Source organism: Symphalangus syndactylus, chromosome 2 (genome assembly GCF_028878055.3).
Source record: "Symphalangus syndactylus isolate Jambi chromosome 2, NHGRI_mSymSyn1-v2.1_pri, whole genome shotgun sequence".
Lineage (NCBI taxonomy): Eukaryota > Metazoa > Chordata > Mammalia > Primates > Hylobatidae > Symphalangus > Symphalangus syndactylus.
This window is the reverse complement of record NC_072424.2, coordinates 129,293,266-129,315,861: the sequence shown is the minus strand read 5'-3', so window position 1 is coordinate 129,315,861 and position 22,596 is coordinate 129,293,266. Positions and strand designations below refer to the sequence as shown.

General features: G+C 41.3%; 1 protein-coding gene across 2 annotated transcripts in view; it reads right to left on the bottom strand.

The window, feature by feature from the left end:
• Window positions 1-22,596, bottom strand: part of ARMT1 (acidic residue methyltransferase 1) — a 172,199-nt gene that overhangs the window by 35,101 nt on the left and 114,502 nt on the right. For both annotated transcript variants that reach the window (XM_055267480.2, XM_055267486.2), the window contains one exon: window positions 12,778-13,095. In XM_055267480.2, the coding sequence (XP_055123455.2) occupies window positions 12,778-13,095 (318 nt within the window). The remainder of the gene's footprint in view (window positions 1-12,777; window positions 13,096-22,596) is intronic.

Here is a 22,596-nt window from a genome sequence, read left to right as displayed (position 1 = left end):
GTTTTGGATGCAAGGAAGTGTTCACATCTACTGCTCTGCCTAAGCAGCATAACTGTTTATGATACCAACTTCCAGATTATTTGTAAAAATCCCATTTAAAATATGTAATTGATAGCTGTATTTGCCTCTGTTTGAAATCGTCTACATTCATTATTGAATTAAATGTTTCGATTGGTATTTTTAATTTTTATATAATTCTTTTAACAGGTTAATCGATAAAAATTTATGGATAACATTTACTTACCCCAAAACTATTGCTAAGAGTTTCAGAGTTTAGTAGGAAAAAGAATTAAGACAAAAAGTACTGTAAAAATCTACAAAGAGTCATTCCCCAGAAAAATTCTTTCACCATTTTGAGTTGACTTAAGATTAGACAGTGAGTTAATCTTGGTAGGTAACATCGAGGTATTACAGGGAATTCATGCACAGATATATGTTTTTTCAAACTTTTTTCAGCTTTCTATTGAAGATTGGTTACCTATGCCCTAAACTCCAGGGATGCTGACTCTACACTACATAGTTATAGAGTAATACCATTTTTGCTTTGGAGAGGTCAACATCTCTTTAATATGGTGACTCTAAATAGGGTCAGTGTCGATGTACAAGAGAGCAGGGAGATCTGAGTACTGTCCCATGTTAAAGTCCCTCCAGGCTCTCCTCAACCCACCTGAGGTTTGCCCAATGCTCCCATCCTTCCCAGGAGTTCCTCTTTTTGTCCTGATCATTCCCTTAAACCAAGAGTGCAAGTTTACCAAGGACCTCAGGGACACTCTCAGAAAACTCAAACTGATTTTACTAAATCCAGTTTCATAAAATGTGGAATTCAATAAAACCACCAAGTCCAGAGTGATAAATTTGTTTTCTTTTGATGGTTTATTTTGGAAGAGAAGAGGGAAAACATAGTATTTACATAACAGTACAGTACCATTCTCACAGAAATGGAAACATCCTGACTGTTTCAGATTTTTACTGTCTAAATTTTTAAAAAGAAAACAATTTCTATTTGCCTATCTATAAACAGCCATGCTTAAACACGTAATCTGCCTTTAAACTTTTTGAAAGGCTATTATATGGGAGAACAAAAGGATTTGTTCTGAGTTACCCTCGGAGCCTATATTGAGAACCAATAGGTATAAATCAAAGAAATTCCATATTTATGAAAGGAAAACATTTTCCCCAGTTCCTATAATTATAAAGTAAGATATCCCCATAAAATTTCCTTTAACCACAAAAAGTATAAACAAGCAAAAAATAATCCCCTGTGATCCCACCACCCAGAGGTAAAAACTATTAACATTTTAAAATAATTTTTTGTGTGTATTGTTAAAATATAGTTGAAATATTATACATGCAATTTTGTGTCTTTGTTTTTACCTAATCATTCTCATGCCATTTGAAATTCTTAATTAACATTTTAATGGCTGCATTAAGAATTCATCAAGAGAATGCGTCATCATTCACTTAAGCATTCCTTTATAAGAAAGGTTTAAGTCTTCCCTATGAGGTCTGAGAAAAAAAATTAAAAATAATAAATAATTAAAATAAAGAAGAAAGGGAAAACTTTACAATGATTACAGCTGTATAAAGACACTGTCCAGTAGGTAGTGGATTCCCAGTCACTGAAGATGGCTGGAAATTGGCTAACTACAGGCACATCTCACTTTATTGCACTTACTTTATTGCTCTTCGCAGATATTTTAGTTTTTTACAAATTGAAGGTTTGTGGCAACCCTGCATTAAGCAACTCTATCAGCGTCATTTTTCCGACAGCACAAGCTCACTTTGTGTCCCTGTGTCACATTTCGGCAATACTAGCAATATTTCAAACGTTTTCATTACTATGATATCTGTTATGGTGATCTGTGATCAGAGATCTTTGATGTTACTATTGCAGTGTTTGGGGTGCCACAAACCACTCCCATATAAGTCAGTGAACTTAAATAATAAATGTGTACGTTCTGACTTTTCCACTAACTGGCTGACCCCACATCTCTCTTCCTCTCCTTGGGCCTCCCTATTTCCTGAGACACAACAATATTCACATTAAGCCAGTTAATAACCTTACAATGGCCTCTAAGTTTTCAAGTGAAAGGAAGAGTCAGGCTGGGCATAGTGGCTCACGCCTGTAATCCCAGCACTTTGGGAGGCCAAAGTGGGTGGATCACCTGAAGTCAGGAGTTCAAGACCAGCCTGGCCAACATGGCGAAACCCCATCTCTACTGAAAATACAAAAATTAGCTGGATGTAGTGGCTCACGCCTGTAGTCCCCGCTACTTGGAAGGCTGAGGCAGGAGAATCACTTGAACCTGGGAGGCAGAGGTTGTAGTGAGCCAACATTGCGCCACTGCACTCCAGCCTGGGTGACAGAATGAGACTCCGTCTCAAAAAAAGAAAAAAAGGAAGAGTCGCACTTCTCTCATTTTAACTCAAAAGCTAGAAATGACTAAGCTTAGTAAGAAAGGCATGTTGAAATCTGAGATCGGCCAAAAATTGGGCCTCTTACTTCAATTAGCCAAGTTGGAAATAGAAAGGAAGCATTCTTGAAAGAAATTAAAAGTGCTACTCCAGGCCAGGCACAGTGGTTCACACCTGTAATCCCAGCACTTTGGGAGGCCAAGGTGGGTGGATCACCTGAGGTCAGGAGTTCAAGACCAGGCTGACCAATATGGTGAAACCCCATCTTTACTAAAAATACAAAAACTAGCTGGGCATGGTGGCTGGCGCCTGTAGTCCCAGCTACTCAGGAGGCTGAGATAGGAGAATCACTTGAACCTGGGAGGCAGAGGTTGCAGTGAGCCGAGATTGCACCATTGCACTCCAGCCTGGGTGACACAGTAAGACTCCGTCTCAAAAAAAAAAAAGTGCTACTCCAGTAAACACACTGATACAGTGTGGATATTTGTCCTCTCTAAATCGCATGTTAAAATTTGATCCTCACAGTTGGAGGTGGGCCTAGTAGGAGATGTTTGGTTCATGGGAGCAGATCCTTCATGAATGACTTGGTGTCATTCTCGCAGAATTGAGTGACTGCTCACTCTTAGTGCCCATGAGATCTGGTTGTTGAAAAGAGCCTGGCACCTCCTCCTCTCTCTCCCTTTCTTTCTCTCTGGCCATGTGATGCCTGCTCCCCTTCATCTTCTGCCATGAGTGAAAGTTTCTTGAGGTTTATTGCAAGAAGTAGATGGCACTGTGCTTCTTGTATAGCCTGCAGAACCAGGAGCCAAATAAACCTCTTTTCTTTATAAATTACTCAGCCTCAGGTATTCTTTTATGGCAACACAAATGGACTAAGACACACACAAATGATGAGGAAAAAAATAGCCTTATTGCTGATACGGAGAAAGTTTGAGTGGTCTGAATAGACATCAAACCAGCCATAACATTCCCTTAAGCCAAAGCCTAATCCAGAGCAAGGCCCTAACTCTCCTTAAATCTATGAAGCCTAAGAGAGATGAGGAAGCTGCAGAAGAAAAGTTTGAAACTAGTAGAGGTTGATTCATGAGATTTAAGGAAAGAAGCCATCTTCATAACATAAAAGTACAAGATAAAGCAGTAAATGCTGATGTAGAAGCTGAGGCAAGTTATCCACAAGATCTAGCTAAGATCATTGATGAAGGTGGCGACACCAAACAACAGACTTTCAATGTAGGCAAAACAGCCTTCTATGGGAAGAGATTGCCATCTAGGACTTTCATAGCTAAAGAGGAGAAGTCAATGCCTGCCTTCAAAGCTTCAAAGAACAGGCTGACTCTCTTGTTAGAGGTTAATGCAGCTGGTGACTTGAAGTTGAGGCCAGTGCTCATTTACCATTCTGAAGACTCTAGGCCCCTTAAGAAATATGCTAAATCTATTCTGACTGTGCTCTAGAAATGGAACAGCAAAGCTGGATGACAGCACATCTGTCCACATCATGTTTTACTGAATATTTCAAGCCCACAGTTGAGACCTATGGCTCAGTAAAAGATTCCTTTCAAAATATTACTGCTCGTTGACAACATACCTGGTCACCCACGAACTCTGATGGAGAGGTACAAAGAGAGGAATGTTGTCTTCATGCCTACTAACACAGCATTCATTCTGCAGCCCATGGATCAAGGAGTAATTCTGACTTTAAAGTCTTATTATCTAAGAAATATACTTCATAAGGCTACAGCTGCCATAGAGAGTGATTCCTCTGATGGATCTGGGCAAAGTAAATTGAAAACCTTCTGGAAAGGATTCACTACTCTTGATACCATTAAGGACATTCATAAGTCATAAGAGGAGGTTAAAATATTAACATCATAGGTGTCATCTATGAGATGATTCTGAGGGGTTCAGGACTTCAGTGGAGGAAGTAACTGCAGATGTGGTGGAAATAGCAAGAGAACTAGAATTAGAAGTGGAGCCTAAAGATGTGACTGAATTGCTGTAACCTCATGATCAAACTTGAATGGATGAAGAGTTGCTTCTCATGGATGAGCAAAGAAAATTATTGAGATGAAATTTACTCCTAGTGAAGTTGCTTGAACATTGTTGAAACGACAATAAGCATTTAGAATATTACATAAACTTAGCTGACAAAAAAGCAGCAAGGTTTGAGAGGATTGACCTCAATTTAGAAAGAAGTTCTGCTGTTGGTAAAACGCTATCAAATAGCTCACATGCTACAGAGAAATCTTTTGAGAAAAAAAAGAGTCAATTGTTGTTTTCAACTACATTGTTGTCTTATTTTAAGAAATTGCCACAGCCACCCAACCTTCAGGAACCACCACTCTGATCAGCAGTAACCATCAATATTACAGTAAAACCCTCCACCAGCAAAAAGATTATGACTTGCTGAAGGCTGAGATGATTGTTAGCACTTCTTAGCAATAAAGTATTTTTAATTAAGGTATCTATATAGTTTTTTAGATATAGGGTTATTACACACTTAATAGACTACACAGTCTAGTATAAACATAACTTTTATATGCACTGAGAAACCAAAAAAAAATTGTGTGACGCATTTTATTGTGACATTTGCTTTGTTGCAGTGGTCTCTGAGGTATGCTTATACCAATTAAGAATGTTGCAATGCAGATTGAAGTGCTACATGAGGAAGGTTAGACTACCTGAGCTCTAAACCCTTCAATCCTGTGCTTCCATGGCTCTCAAGCTTCCAGACCTATAATTCAATTAATTCTACACTTCTGTGTGTGGGCTTGAAATTAGATATTTGATGGTAAGCTATTCAGAGCCACATCCAAGGAATTACATTTACCAAGGAAATTTTTAGTGTCATCTCAGAACAGGAAGCTCTGAGAAACCTCATTTCATATTTCCTACCTTTCCTGCTTACCAATAATAAAAATATCTACTGATACATTCATAGTTATATTAGTAAGTATACCTTACTCATATAGCAGATAAATCTGATCTTAATGCAAGAGAAACAGTGTTTATCTTGGTATAACAAATAATGTAATCTACAAAAAATTGTCCACAAGATGCTGCCTCCCAAGGGACTGATTCGCATTACTAGAAGTACAGCACATCAGGAGATGTGGTTTCACGTTGGACTGCAAACAGGAAGTGAGCATTTCTACCTGAAGACTCTTCAACATCTCCTATACCACAAATGACACAGCGGAGAGAACAAAACCAAAGAGAAGACTGATTCAATAAACCTCAAGCGGAGAGAGGGAGAACTGTGTGATCACTTAGCTATAGTCAGAACACCACCGACTTTACTGGAAAAAAGCAAGCCTTCTGTAGACACCAATCAGTATGGTCTCCATTCCGAAGCTGACGCCCAGAGTAACTGCAGTAAGTTAGACTAAGGGAGTGATACTGACCCTGAAGGAAGATGTAAGCATCTGACGTAGACCAGAGTGCAGGACGGGGACTTTAGAGTCAGATAGCCCTGGTTTCAATTTCCCCTGTACCACTTACCAGTAGGTTAACTGAAGCAAGTAACTAATCTCTCTGAAATTCGTATATTTTGCTATGATGACTCAATGAGCTGATTTAGATAATTTGACCCCCACGGTGTTTCACACCATACTGAAGTTTAACACATCGCATCCATTTCCGTCATCAGGGTTACTGCTCCAGGGTACGGGTTCCATCAATCCTATGCTGTTGCCATGAGGAGCTAAAGAACCCTCCAGGAATTGTCCTATGCCATGTTTTTCAAACTATTTTCAGCATAGTTTTTCTCTCAACTAGAAGTCTTTCTAGGAAGAATAAATAAGGGACAAATGTGTTTGAATCAAAGGCAAGAAGGTCCCTCTTGCATCTTCACCCCATCTGGACCTGAGGGTGCTCTACAGACCCTTGAGACTCAGCGAAGTGCAACTTTAAAACCACTAATACATAGATCGCTGAAATTTGCAGGGGATACCTGCCATGCCAAGATTCTCGTGTCCAGAGAGAAGAAAACAGCTGAGAGCCCTCCTGCACTCTATCAGATCACAGAACGTAGCTTCAGAAGCTTATTTAGGTGTCAGTGCATACGACACCACCAAGTTTTTTTCTAACTAAATTTAGATAAATTAATTCAAATAAATTAACATTCCAAACTGACTCATTCTTGGGAACATCAAATGCCAGTGCCTGAGTGAACATATGTGCTCCACCAAAACCGTAAACTTGTGCTGTTTTTCATACCGAAATCTCTAAACAATAAATAAGCCTTGCTTTCTTTTCTTTTCTTTTTCTTAGGATCATTTCTTAACATATACCTGATATTCTATGGGACAAAATGCAGCAGATATTTCAACACTAGAGGTGGGCAGTGGGGGGTGAGGGGTGAAGAACACATACCTTTAAACAAAAAAGATATTTTTTTGTTTGTGCTTTTTTTTAAACAAAAAGCACAATATAGTTAAAGAATAAGCTGCATGGTTTTTAGAAGTAAAGTCATAATGCCCTAAAAGATTTAATTCACTCCCCAGGGACAACTATGTGTTGATTTCACCAGAGAGACATTTTTGTCCTAAAATTAAACCAAATAGAAGCCAAGAAGTTCTACACTGACGAAAGAGCCATTTGGGTCACTTACAGTCCAGTTCCTTTTAGACATAAACTCTTTTCCAATTATTCAAGCTATAATTTTCACTTGGAGAATATGTTAGTTACCAGGTACTAGAAAGTGTCGACCAAATCCTCCCTCCCTCCTGTTGGCTTGTGTGGCCAGCACTGTTGACTGGCTAACCCTACCCCACTTCCTCTGTTCATCTCAACTTTTGTTTTGAGTTAAATTAGGTCCCCCCAAAAAAAGATATGTTGAAGCCCCCCAGTACCTCAGAATGTGACTTTCTTTGGAAATCGGGTCTTTAGAGTGGTGATGAAGTTAAAACGAGGTCCCTAAGGTGGACCCTAATCCAAGATGACTGGGGTCCTTATAAGAGGAGAAATTTGGACACAAAGACCGACATGCATAGAGGAAGGCAATGTGAAGACGCAGGAAGAACACTATCCCTCCAACAAAGAATGCAATGCCTGAGGCCAGCAGAAGCTAGGAGTGAGACATGGGACAGATTCTCCCTCACAGCCCTCAGAAGGAACCAACCCTACTGACACCTTGATCCCAGACTTCTCATCTCCAGAACTGTGAGGCAAGAACTTTCTGTTGTTTAAGCTGCCCAATTGCAGTACTTTGTCATGGCAGCCCCAGGAAACTCATATAACTGGAGAGGCTAGAAACGCTGAAACTTCCATCTGTTCACTCTCTCAGATGCCTCTGTAGCCCGGAGCGACCGTGCAGCCTAATTTTGGACAATGAAATGTCCCAGATGGAAGTGTGCTGGTGCTTCTGGAAAGATGCTCACTTTAGTAGGTGGCAGGGTTAAGAACAGAGCAGGAGAATGATAATCGGGCTCTGGGATCAGAATGGGGAGGAGGAGGCTGTGGAGCACATCTCCAGTCCTTTACAGCAGAGATCGCCAGCCTTTTTGTCACCAGAGACTGGTTTCGTGGATGACAACTTTTGTGTCAGAATGAACCTGTTCCACCTCAGATCATCAGGCATTAGATTCTCATAAGATGCATGCAGCCTAGATCCCTCGCATGCACAGTTCACAATAGGGTTCACGTTCCTATGAGAATCTAATGCCACTGCTGATCTGACAGGAAGTGAACTCAGGCAGCAATGCTCACTCGCCCACCACTCCCCTCCGCCTGTGCAGCCCGTTTCCTACTAGGCCATGCACTGGTGCGGGCGCGCAGCCCGAGGGTTGGAGACCCTTGCTTTATAGCATCAGGCGGGGTCCCCACAGCTCCCACAGAGTCCCTGGACCAGCAAACACCTCAAGGAAGGAAATAAAGCCTTCGGTGTACCTAAAGCAGAACAGGAAAAATGTCCAGATAGAGGTGAAGAAGAAAGAAAACAAAATTGCCTCAAAATTCTAAAGTAAAATCTGAAAATGTCGTAACTTTCTGTCATTGTGCAAGAAGTCATTATTTCATAAACAACTGCTATGGTGTCCTGAAATTCCAAGGCTAAGTAACATCTAAATACTCATTTAGAATTCGTGGGAACCTGGCAGTAGAACATTCCTCTAAGACAGTGGTTTTCAACTGGGGGCAATTTTGACCCCCGGTGGACATTAGGCAGTCTCTAAAGACATCTGTGGTTGTCACAAACTGGGAAGGGGAGTGCTACTAGCAGGTAGAGGCCAAGGACGCCGCTCAAAATCCTGCAATGCACAGGACAGGCCCCCACAGCAAAAAATTATCCAGTCCAAAATGCCAATAGTTCTGAGGATGAAAAACTTTGCTCTAAGATATAGTAAAGCTTCTAAAAAGATTAAATCTTGCCAGAAGCAGATATGCAAGGAACAAGTAGAAATGCCGTGCTGTAAAAGTGTGGGTGATGTCCTGAATTCTACTGAGAACCGCAAACACAGGAGGGGAAAAATGGATAGCACAAGAGTAAACAAGACAAGCAACGTTCGGGAAGCAGGAGCCAGCCTGAAGCGGAGAATCTGCCAAGCTGAGCCTGAACCCGCAGTTGAGCCTTCACGTCAGAATTACTCAGCCACTGACTGTGTGCGTAGCCATGGCAGCTGGCAGGGACATGCAGCCTCCTCAACAAACAGATTCATCAATTTGTAAAGCTCCCATTCTTTAGAAACATTTCTAAGACAATATATGAAATCCATTTTCTCCTGATTTTACTTGAAGATGAGTCACATGAGACACCAGCTATATGCTTGATTTCAGGCTTTTAAATAGGGAGAGCAGCTATTGAAAAAAATTACAGGGTAGGAATGGCAGACAAAGGCACTAAAAAGACTGAATCATTCTAATTTTTATGGGGAGTGGGAGAAAGCATACCCAGCTTAACCAATTTACATCATTTGGCTTTAGAAAATAAACATATACATCATGCTGATAATTATGTGCCTTGTTTCACATTCAGGGATTAAAGTAGTTTTAAGAAAATACTTGGAAATATAGAAGTGGAAAGTAATAAAATGAAATGGCAAAAAAAAAAAATTAGCTATTGAAGTACAGATGCTCCTCGACTAATGGTGAGGTTATGTCCCGATAAAGACATGTTAGTTGAGTTTCTTAAGTCAGAAATGCATTTAATATACCTAACCTACCGAACATCATGGCTTTGCCTACCCTACCTTAAAAGTGCCCAGAACACTTACATTGGCCTATATTTGGGCAAAATCATCTAACACAAAGCCTATTCTATAACAAAGTATTGAAAGTCTCATGTAATTTGTTGAATACTGAAAGTGAAAAACAAGATGGCTGCATGCACACTCAAAGTATGGTTTCCACTGAATGTGTATCACTTTCACACCATCGTCAAGTTGAAAATTTTTTAAATTAAATTTTCATGAGCTGGAAATCGTCTGCATATCTGTTACCATTTAAGGAAATGACTTAATGAAGCTGATTTCCAAACCTATAAATCATTTTCTTTCTCAATCAAGTACCTCCATGTAGACTGAGTTACAAGAAAAACTAAGTTACTCGCGGAGACCTCTACACATTAGAGTGGAAGACAGCCAATGAGCACTCGACATTTTATCTCCACAAAGTGATAGAAAATGCACTTGGCAGCCGGGCACGGTGGCTCATGCCTGTAATCCCAGCACTTTGGGAGGCCGAGGCAGGCGGATCACAAGGTCAAGAGATCGAGACCATCCTGGCCAACATGGTGAAACCCCGTCACCACTAAAAATACAAAAATTAGCTGGGTGTGGTGGTGCACACCTGTAGTCCCAGCTACTCGGTAGGCTGAGGCAGGAGTATCGCTTGAACCTGGGAGGCGAAGGTTGCAGTGAGCCGAGTTTGCACCACTGCACTCCGGCCTGGGCGACAGAGCAAGACTCCATCTCAAAAAAAAAAAAAGAAAGAAAGAAAGAAAAGAAAAGAAAAGGAAAGAAAGGAAAGGAAAAGAAAAGAAAAGAGCCGGGCGCGGTGGCTCACGCTTGTAATCCCAGCACTTTGGGAGGCCGAGGCGGGCGGATCACGAGGTCAGGAGATCGAGACCACGGTGAAACCCCGTCTCTACCAAAAATACAAAAAATTAGCCGGGCGTGGTGGCGGGCGCCTGTAGTCCCAGCTACTCGGAGAGGCTGAGGCAGGAGAATGGCGTGAACCCGGGAGGCGGAGCTTGCAGTGAGCCGAGATCGCGCCACTGCACTCCAGCCTGGGTGACAGAGCAAGACTCCGTCTCAAAAAAAAAAAAAAAAAAAAAAAAAAAAAAAAAAAAAGAAAAGAAAAGAAAAGAAAAGAAAAGAAAAGAAAAGAAAAAGAAAAGAAAAGAAAAAGAAAAGAAAACGCGCTTGGCTAAAGGGGCCACTAAGGTTGCTCCTAGAGTATGCGCGAATTTCGGAGAATTTTTTTTTTTTTTTTTGAGACCGAGTCTCGCTCTGTCGCCCAGGCCGGAGTGCAGTGGCACGATCTCAGCTCACTGCAAGCTCGAAATTTGGAGAATTTTTAAAGGGAATTTACTATCACTAAAGGAAATTGACAAATGCAACCCTGAACTTTGAGTTAGTGATTCTTCTGAGTTTTTTAGTAACATTAAAAGATGGTAAAATGCATTTTCTCCTTTCAAGCAAGCATGACAGCAATAGAAGAAATAGTTCATAATGGAATTATACAAGGACTTTGGAGATCATTTACTTTAAAGCCTCATTAACTAGGACTTCTATAATTTAGGTTTGATGATAATTTAAACAAAGCCTGCGCTGAAGTGGACTCTGCTAGGTAAAGCTTTATAGAGAAAGAGAGTTCTTGATAGTAGAAACAAGATGACAGAGTTAAACAAGCCTCAATCATATACGTGAATTAAACCATTTTTCTCCATTTGTTAGATAGGACCCCTAAAAGACTGTTCTGGGCACCAACACATTATGAAAAAGAGGAGAGAAGGAGGAAGAAGGAGAGGCAACAGCAGCAATAGTTAATATTTATTGTTGTGACTTGCCAGGCAATGAGTTAAGATCTTTATAACAATTTTTTTCATTCAAGACATACATGAAACAATAACCTGATCAGCCAGATACCATTACAGGTCTGGGAACTTTTATCTGTAATTCCAAAATCCAGGTTTTTTCATAACTCATTTACTGACAAAGCTTGGCCTGACCTGACCCAGCTGGGCAGCAAATCCTGACCCAAAATGACAAGAGGCTATTTGCGGTCTTCATTTATCCCACTTACTGTTGCTCTCAGGCTTAGCTGCAGACCTGTGAATGTGATTGATGGTAGGAAACTGTCCCAGATACCACAGTGGAGGGCTGTGTAAGGCTGCACTCTGCATTACCTTTCTAAGCTCTGAAAAATTCTGAACTCAAAAACACAGTGGGCCCCAAGAGTTTCAGGTAAGGGGGGTCATGGAACCTGTGCTAACCCCTTTCTGTAGATAAGAAAACAATCTCCAAGGCCGTAAACTCAAGAACCTGCCCAAGCTTACATGGCCAGTGAGTGAATGTACAGCAGAGACGGGATTCAGCACCAGGCAGGTCCAACTCCAGAACCTGCATCATAGTTAGATGTGACTTGTGGGACTGCCATTACTTTCCATTAAAATGGAAATTAATACAACCATATTTAAATTATACTTTTTTTTAGAGACAGGATTTGCTCTGTAGCCCAGGCTGGAGTGCAGAGACGCAATCATAGCTCACTGCAACTTCAAACTCGTGGGCTCAAGAAATTCTCCCACTTCAGCCTCCCAAGTAGCTGGGACTTAATTTTTATTTTCAGTAGAGAGAGGGGTCTCACTATATTGCTCAGGCTGGTCTTGAACTCCTGGCCTCAAGTGACTACGTTGGCCTCCAAATGGACTGGGGTTATAGGCCTATGCCTGGCCTTAAGTGATGCTTTTAGCTAATTGAGATAAGTCACTGATATGGTTTGGCTGTGTCTCCACCCAAATCTCATCTTGAATTGTAGCTCCCATAATCCCCACATGTCGTGGGAGGGACCTGGTGGGAGGTAATTGAATTATGGGGGTAGCTTTTTCCCATGCTGTTCTTGTGATAGAGAATAACTCTCAGGAGATGTGATGGTTTTATAAAGGGCAGTTCCCCTGCACACTCTCTCTCTTGCCTGCCACCATGTAAGACGTGCCTTTGCTCCTCCTTTGCTTTCTGCCATGATTGTGAGGCCTCCCCAGCCATGTGGAACTGTGAATCCATTAAACCTCTTTTTCTTTATAAATTACTCAGTCTCGAGTATTTCTTATAGCAGTGTGAGAATAGACTAATACAGTCACTGAGCATGCTAAATGAATGAGCTCACTGTTCTTAAGATGTCTGTAAATAGCCATGACCCACTCACCTGGTCCCTGCTTTCTTCCCAGCTGTCCAGTTCTCGAATCTTCTCCAAAATGGTGTCCTCAGTGGACCCAGTCATGCTCAATCTGCCCCTAAGGAGGGCTGCGATTTTCTCCCTAAATGAGGAGTACTGGCTTTGTGAGGCTGTGACTGCATCCTGACTGGCCTTCAAACTCTTCTCCAACTCAGAAGAGCTTTTCTTCAGGAGGCTCACTTCCTGCTTTGAGGCATCCCAGACCTGCTGGCCAGCAAGCAGCCTTTCTTGGAAGATCTTAACTTCTCTTTCAAGAGCTTCTTTTGCTTCTACAACACTGAGCAGGTCCTAAAATGATGACAGAAAGTGAAGACAATAACATCAGAAGTCAACAGGGTACACCTGCATTTGCTATAGCAAATTCATTGACTTTGCATGCTAATAACTACAAGGGGTTGGGTTAATTACTCCTTCCATTTTTAACTCCAAGTTCCCTATAGTCTCCTCATAAAGTTATTAAATCCTAATGGTATGTCAGGAAAATTTAGGTGTCTTAAAAACAGAAAAGGGGGCCAGGCATGGTGGCTCACACCTGTAATCCCAGCATTTTGGAGGCTGAGGTGGGTGGATCGCTAAGGTCAGGAGTTCGAGACCAGCCTGGCCAACATGGTGAAACCCCACCTCTACTAAACAAAAATACAAAAATTAGCTGGGCATGGTGGCACACACCTGTAATCCCAGCTACTCGGGAGCCTGAGGCAGGAGAATCGCTTGAACCTGGGAGGTGGAGGTTGCAGTGAACTGAGATCACTCCACTGTACTCCAGCCTGGGCAACAGAACAAGACTCCATCAAAAAGAAAACAAAAAACAAACAAAAAAAACAGAGAAGGGATATAAAATATAAAATCTAGGTTAGAAAAAAGAAGGAAACTTTGACACATAAGCCTTTTCTGTGTGGAACACTGGAAAGAGTTAATAAAAACAAATCACTGGATAACATATTAGTAGATTCAGTCCATATATAGAATATGTTTATAGAACTATCTTTCTCAAGCTTGGTGTATATGGAAATTTATTTTTAATAAACAGTAAGCTCTCAGAGTCCTAGCTAGGCACTAACAATTATTTGAATAAAGGTGCCCCCTCAATGCTATTTTAAATAATAGAGGAATATTCTCATAAAAACATCATTGCATAAAAATATTCATTGACTTCCAATATCCAGTATTCATTGCATATCCCCTTGTCTCATAAAGACAATTAATGCAGAAAGAACCTGAAGAAAGGAAACAGAAACAACTAGCCATTTGGTAGGTGGGAGGATTAAAAGTAGAGGGAAAGTATCATACTTAGAAGAATAATCTTAAAGAATATAATATGGGCTGGGCACAGTGGCTCACACCTGTAATCCCAGCTCTTTGGGAGGTGGAGACAAAAGATCGCTTGAGCCCAGGAGTTGGACACCAGCCTGTGCAACTTGGTAAACCCCTATCATATATAAAATAAAATAATTAGCCATGCATGGTAGCATGTGCTATGGTCCCAGCTACTTGGGAGACTGAGACAGGAGGATTGCTTGAGCCTAGGAATTCGAGGCTACAGTGAGCAGTAATTGCATCAGTGCACTCCAGCCTTGGTGACACAGCACGACCTTGTCTCAAAATAACATAACGTGAAATTAGGTTGAGAAAAATAATGAAGGACATAAAGAAGGTTACCTGTGCACTTAATTCTATTTACCATAATCTAGAATGGTCCACAGAGGCACCAAAGGAGGATTTTTTTCCCCCTGGGACGGAGTTTCACTCTTGTTGCCCAGGCTGGAGTACAATGGCACAATCTCGGCTCACCACGACCTCCGCCTACTGGGTTCAAGCGATTCTCCTGCCACAGCCTCCCAAGTAGATGGGATTACAGGCACATGCCACCACGCCCAGCTAATTTTGTATTTTTAGTAGAGACAGGGTTTCTCCATATTGGTCAGGCTGGTCTTGAACTCCCAACCTCAGGTGATCTACCCGCCTCGGCCTCCCAAAGTGCTGGGATTACAGGCATGAGCATCTTTAAAATTGATTTTTTAAAATTATTTTTTAACATCAAGTTCCAAAATACATGAATTCACATTAAGAAATATTAAGCGGCGTGTTAACTAGCATTGCTATAGTATTCTGCCTAGTTAACTGGTAAAAAAAAAAAAAAAAAAAATTATTAAAAATAGTATGTTAGAGGTAAAAAGCACTAAAAAGAAACAAAATATCTTTAAATAACAGACTGTACATCTAAATGAGCTGATAACATTTCAGGCTGCCAGTTAAAATGCAATCATCTCTTTTGCATTAGAACTGGGCTTTAAAAGAAATTTCTCTCCATTAACAGCTTGGAAACAGGAAAAAGGATAGCCTGAAACACTAGTTCCTATTTTTTATAAGAAACATAACATCTTATTTTTTTTTCATTATGGTGACTTTTTAAAATCAGGGAAGTCTCAGGCATCAATTTGAGAGAAAAGTCACAGAGTAGCTATGTAGTTAGAGAAGCCTGCCCTTTTCAGAGATGTAATAACTCAACTAATTATGGAATCTATTTTGTAAAATGCCTTTTGCTTTTCAAGGTCTTGGTTTCCCCTTTCCTTTGCTAAACTAGTCATCTCTGTAGAGAAGCCCCACTGTTGCTGCTAATTAAATGACAGTCCTTAAAAGTAGAGTCAAGGACACTTTATCACAAATTCATTATTTTAACAGTTTGCAGATTTCTCTTCAGATCATAATGTAATAGCTTCTCACTTGCTCAATTAGAGTAACTAGTATCAGTAAAGGTGATAATAAATCAGGTGCATATTTTACTTGGAAACTACAGTCGTTCCCTGGTATCCTTGGGGAATTGGTTCTAGGACCCCGGAGGATATGAAAACCTGAGGATGCTCAAGTCTCCCATATAAAATGGAATGATATTCTCATATAAGCTACACATATTCTTCTGTATACTTTAAATCATCTCTAGATTACTTATCATACCAAATGCACTGTAAATACTAGGTAAACAACTGTTATCATGTGTTGTTTTTATTTGTATTATTTTTATTGTTGTCTTGTTATTTGTATTGGTTTTTTTCCACATTTTTTTATCCATGGTTAGTTGAATCCACAGATGTGGAACTTGTGGATGCAGAGGGCCAACTGCACAGTCTGATGTCTGGTTAGAAAATTGAGGTCCTAAATTCAATGATGCTGGGATGGAAATTAATCCTAATCACTTTAGAATTCTAAAACCATATGGAATATTATATATTCACTAAAGACCCTCAAAATACACAAAAAAAATCTCAGATGCTTGTGACCTATGGAGTTACTGTCCATTTGGAGTAGACAACTCAACTGGCAGCTAAAATCCACAAGACCAATAAACACAATTAAAATATTTCAACTATGAGGAATTTTTCTACCCCAATATCATACTATTGTTTCACCAACTTCGAGAAAAGGGCCAAAACAATCCTCTCTAACAAATCCAAAGAACGTTTTCTTTTTAAACCTAGGAATCAACATTTATGTCTAGTGAAAATCACAAAATCAGTTTGTGTTCATAGAATACAATGGTGTCTGTGAGCAGGTTGAGTTTCTCTTTTTCAGGCACATTCAGCTCAGTGAACCCTAAGCTGTTTCTTGTATAAAATGCAGGACTCAAGAGTCAGAGTGACAAGGCCTTGGGGATGGCCACTCCCTTAGTGCTCTGATTAAGTGCTGCAGGATTCAGGGGCACAGGGCTGATCTTCTGGAAATAAATGTCCTCAGACTGCAAATGCAATTACTTGTGCAGCTATCAGGAGAAAGCCACCAGAGTGGAGTCTGGTTCCATGGCTACCTCAAGGATACGCCAAAGCAGGCGGCATAAAATAATGTGACATCAGTACCACTGGCCGGGACCTGGGGATTGCTGTCAGACCACACTGACATACAGGACAAGAAACAAGAAGCTTCCTGCGAACAAAACCAAGGCTGACCTCCACAGAGGAAATCACAGAGGGCAGGCCCTATAGACTGTGATGGGGATCACTTAAAAAATTTTCTTTATAATTAATAAATCTTTAGGTTCAGTCTGACTGAAGCAACAAATGTAAAATGATTCTTTCAAAATTAGTTTAACAAAAACTTTTATAAATAATATGATTATGGCATTCAATTTAGCTTCCCATTTAAATGCATGAGTCTGCATTAAGTAATGAAACCATCCAAAGATTTGCATTTTAAAAACACAGTTGATTCCTGTTCTGTTGCTAACTATTTTACGGATTTAGATACACATGAGATCAAATTGCCACTCAAAAGTACAATGACTGATTATCATCAGGACAGAGAACCTGTGGCTTGAGCTTAATTCCTTCAATCCTAGATAGATTTTATAAAATAAAAAAATCAGTTGGTTAATTCTACCTACTGCAGTTATGATTCACGAAAAAACTCAGAAATTCCCCCAAACAGGCAGTCTCATACATTGCTGGTGGAAGTGTGAACAGGTATAATTTTGGTATAAATTATTGGTATAAATACATAACAAAACTTAATATGCACATACCTCTTGGCCCTGAAATTCCAGTCCTGAGGATATAAGATAGGTTACTAAATATAGAAAATGAGGAATAGGCAGTTATCCAATTATAATATAGCAAAAGACAAGGTACTACATGAATATTCATTGATATGTAACTTCTTAAACAAATATGGGACATCCATACTATAGAATATGATGTAGTCTTGAAAGGAAATGGGGAAGTTCTTTATATGCCAATCTGAACGACTCTCCAAGATACAGTTAGTGAAGAAAGTAAGGTGTCTAATAGTGCATCTATACAAATAACAAAGGTACATAGTATAGTACCATTTGTACCTTTCTGAAAAGAATATCTCTAGAAACACGCACAAGTAACTGCCAGTTCTCATCACCTCTAGAGAAGGGAACTGTAGCCACGGGTCAGAAATGAAAGGAAGATGTGATAGAATAGTGGCAACTATGAAAACACCGGGGAGGCCGGGCGCGGTGGCTCACGCTTGTAATCCTAGCACTTTGGGAGGCCGAGGCGGGCGGATCAGGAGGTCAGGAGATCGAGACGACGGTGAAACCCCGTCTCTACTAAAAATACAAAAAAAATTAGCTGGGCATGGTGGCGGGCGCCTGTAGTCCCAGCTACTCGGAGAGGCTGAGGCAGGAGAATGGCGTGAACCCGAGAGGCGGAGCTTGCAGTGAGCCAAGATTGCGCCACTGCACTCCAGCCTGGGCGACAGAGCGAGTCTCCGTCTCAAAAAAAAAAAAAAAAAAGAAAAAAGAAAAAGAAAACACCGGGGAATTTTAGTCCATTTAAAGTGTTGAGTCAACAGTGATATGAGCACAAATATACACATGCACAGGCACACACACATTCCGCCCCCCCCCCAAAACTTGGGCTGCATTCACAAAAGTAAAATATTTAGAATGAGAGAGGTGATATCCTGCTCTATTTCCTTTGAATTACACCAAGCCTGAAGTTTGGCATTCAGTTCTGGGATTCAAACTTTAATACAGACAAAACCCTCCTTGGACAGCACTATTCAAATTTACATTCTGGTACCACTCCTGCACCTGCTGTTCCCAGACCCAACAAGATCATTTCAGAAATTGAGGGTAAGAGAGTAGCAATTTCTATAGCAAGTTGACACTGATGCAACATCCAAATTCCATAGACTCCTTTATTTTTTTTTTTTTTTTTTTTTTTTGAGACAGAGTCTCACTCTGTCACCCAGGCTGGAGTGCAGTGGCATGATTTCAGCTCACTGCAACCTCCACCTCCTGGGTTCAAGCGATTCTCCTGCCTCAGCCTCCTGAGGAGCTGGGGCTACAGGGGCGTGCCACCATGCCCAGCTAATTTTCGTATTTTTAGTAGAGATGGGGTTTCACCATGTTGGTCAGAGTAGTCTTGAACTCCTGACCTTGTGACCCGCCTGCCTCAGCCTCCCAAAGTGCTGGGATTACAGGTGTGAGCCACCATGCCCAGCCTATACTCCATTTTTGAATGAAGTATGGACCTATTCACGCTTTGTTAGGCTCATGTGGTAAGTGGCTGGTGGTGAGAGTCGCATATCTGTTGTACACTGAAGGAACAGGCGACAAATGTGATATTTTAAGGCTGGTTTGCCAACTATAATCTAAATAAGTATATAAAATCCAGAACCCATTTCTTTCCTCAAAAGAATTTCATCACATTTAAACATAACTATACCTTTACAAAATAAACTAATAGAACTGTCGACAATTGAAGGATTGAAGATGGATTTTGAAAACACATTTGTTTCAGACGAGCATGGCGGCTCTCACCTGTAATTCCAGCACTTTGGGAGGCCAAGGCAGGTGGATCACTTGAGCTCAGGAGTTTGAGACCAGCCTAGGCAACATGGTGAAACCCTGTCTGTATCAAATATTTTTAAGAAAAAATAAACAAAAAAAAGCCAAGCTGAAATTACAATTGTTTAATTTGAATACAAGGTACCTACAAATATATTGAGCTTGTTGAAATTGCTTTAAAATCTATTCTCAATAAACCTCTGTTAGATTTGTTTTCTACTGTAAGTATCTGAAAAGCACAACATAAAAACAGTTTCCTAGCAGCCGGGCGCGGTGACTCACGCCTGTAATCCCAGCACTTTGGGAGGCCGAGGCAGGCTGATCACCTGAGGTCTGGAGTTCAAGATCAGCCTGACCAACATGGAGAAACCCCGTCTCTACTGAAAATACAAATTAGCTGGGTGTGGTGGCGCATGCCTGTAATCCTAGCTACTGGGGAAGCTGAGGCAGGAGAATCACTCGAACCAGGAGGCATAAGTTGCAGTGAGCTGAGATCGCACCATTGCACTCCAGCCTGGGCAACAAGAGCGAAACTCAGTCTCAAAAAAACAAAAAACAAAAAAAAAAATTTCCTATACAACAGGCACTGAAAGCAACATTGTCATCAATCCAACCAAGATTAACTAAGTGAACTAGCAAGAAGCAGCTCATTGTCACAAACTTTAAATACTAACACAAGCAGTATTCATTCAAAGTGTGTATGTAGAACTTTAATACAGGGAATTTTAGTCATAATAAAACTTATGACTAAAGAACAATAAAAGGAAGGCTATGAGTATAACAGTGATACTAGTGATTCATTATACTAATCTCCTACACACAAAGAAGAATGTGTACAATTTGGGTAATTCTATTCTTTCTCCCATGTTTATTCTGATTTTCATTATTGAAATTTAATTTTATGTCTGTGGCTTCTAATACTTAAAAATTTGGACTTGTGCTTGGTATATCTTATCAAATACTGTTTCTGTTCATTCGTTTTATAGAATTTAAATAATTTTTTTCAATTAATTCATTTTATTGTATTTTATAGAAGTATTTGTCAGCAATGGACTGGAAATAAAGAAAAAAGTATTCTCCCCCAAAAATAGTTTGAAAAAAAAAATCACATTCAGAGTTTAGGAAGGAGAATGGCAAAAGTCTTGAAATCATGTTCTAAGAGGAAATGTTAAAAGAACTGGAACATTTATCCTATAGATGTATTCAAATGATTGGAAGATTCGTGTAGAAGGAGGATTAGGTTTCTCCTGCTCAGGCCCATGAGCCAATAGAATGAAACCTTCAGAGAAACATTTTACTTCAAAATGAGGAAGACCCTCCCCAAATCTGAGCTTTCCCAATGACATAATCAACTCTGGAAAATTAGAATTCAGCTTAAGTTTGAAATTCTCAACATTGACAAAATCAGTACTAGTTGACAATAGATTTAGCTGCCCAAGAGGCCAGTGTGTTCCTGGGCTTCACTACAGCCCTGCAGACACTCTGCCCTGAACTAATCAGGACCATCGACAGTTCCCATCTGGAAATTCTAAAAGGGACACGGCAAAATGGAATGTGCTCAGCATCACATGCTAAGATTAGACCCATAATAAAAATATTTCTATAATCATGTTATTTAACATATGGATTTAACTGATCTTAAATTTTTAGAATGAACCTAAAGACAAACTACTAAAGACTTAGTTACAGCTGCAGAACAGAATGCAAACTTGGACAAGGTAAATACAATAATATGAAAAAACCAGGAAGTATACAGAAAGAAGAGGCTAAAAAATAGGAGGCATTAGAAATTCTCAAGGGGCAGGGCTTCAAGATGATGGACTAGAGGCATCTATCAGCTGCCCCTCCACAATGAAGAATAAAACAGCGAGTAGATAATCACAGTTTGAATAGATCATCAAAGACAGAACACTGGAATTCAACAGAGAACCGACAGGAAACACCTAGGGCAAGGAAGGGGAGGAAAGAAGCAGCCTGCTTGGTTGGCCAGGACTGGCTGGGAGCACAGAGAAGCTCCCCAATGCAGGGAAAGGGGAGTGACAGACCTGCAGCGTCCATATTCCCATCATGGATTCCTCTAGTCCCAGCCACCAGAGAGCCCCTCATAGGCCCAGAGACCAACATAGGGAGCTGTTTGCAGACAGCACAATGGCATTGCTCTAGAGAGGGAGCTCAGACTGAATCCCACACACCCCCCTGAGTTCTAGGCAGCTACAGCAAGATGCCATTTTGAGAGCCAGCCTCCACCAGACATCACCCTGCCTTGGGGCCCAACAGCCCCTGCATCTCCACATCCCAGGAGCCCCACTGCCATACCCCACCTGCAGCTGCTGCTTCAGCTGGCTGCTACTGCCAGGACCAAAACCAAGCCACTGCAGCAACCCCACCCCACTAACAACAGGCCACCATCACACATATACAAGTGTCCCAGGGACAGGCTTCCCAACGCATAGGTGCCAACTGGGGCCAAACTATGTGCTCCCCAGCTGCCTGCCTACAGCTGCAGCCACTAAAAGCAACCCCACCTTCTCCAGCAGCCGGGCCCCACTGCAGCTACTGCCTCCCCTATCAAAGCACTCCTCCAGGAGTCCAGGGATCACCCCACCCTTGCACATCACAGCCAGTGCTGATAGGCACCACCAGGGGGTCTGAGGACAGGCTCACCTGGCTTTGCTCTGCCCCTACCCCCACCCCACTGCATGAAGACACCATCCGGGGACTTGGGGATTACTCTGCCATATCCACCATCATTATCACCTGAGCACTTCCACCAGGGACCTGAAGATGGACTCACTCACCCTGTTGCTACCACCACAGATGGCACCCACCTGCACACACAACCTGCAGGCACAGGGCCTGGCCTGCCCAGCCATCACAGCCACTGCCAACACCAGCACAGACAGCTTGAGAGCCAAAGCATTGTCCCACAACTGCTACTATGATAGCCCATGCCACACTGCTGCCCAGGGACTGAAAGACCCACCTGCTGCTGCCACTGCCAGTATAGACCCACCTAAACCTGCTAAGACCAGTGCCAGCAAATGCTACCCTGAGGCCTAAGAACAGGCACTCTTGGCCCACTTCTGTTCCCATCGGGGCCTGAGGACTGGCCCACCTGGTATCCCTGTCCCCAGCAAAACTTCCCACAACTCCACCAAAAACCACACCCTAAGCTCTTGAGGAAATAACGGACACCAATGACACTATTTACAGCTGAACAAATTAGGAAACTACACTGCTGCACACATCCACGATCAGAGCCAAAGTGCCCTACCCAACCAACATCATAGATGCATCTCCAGGAAAACATCCTCCCCGACAAAAGCAAATCCAAAATATTGGAAGAAGTGACTGTCACACCAGATGCACAGATACCAACATAAAGACACAAGAAACGTGAAAAAGCAAGGAAATATGATTCCTCCAAAGGAGCGCAATAGGACTCTCCAAGATGGCAGACTAGGGACATTGAAAGC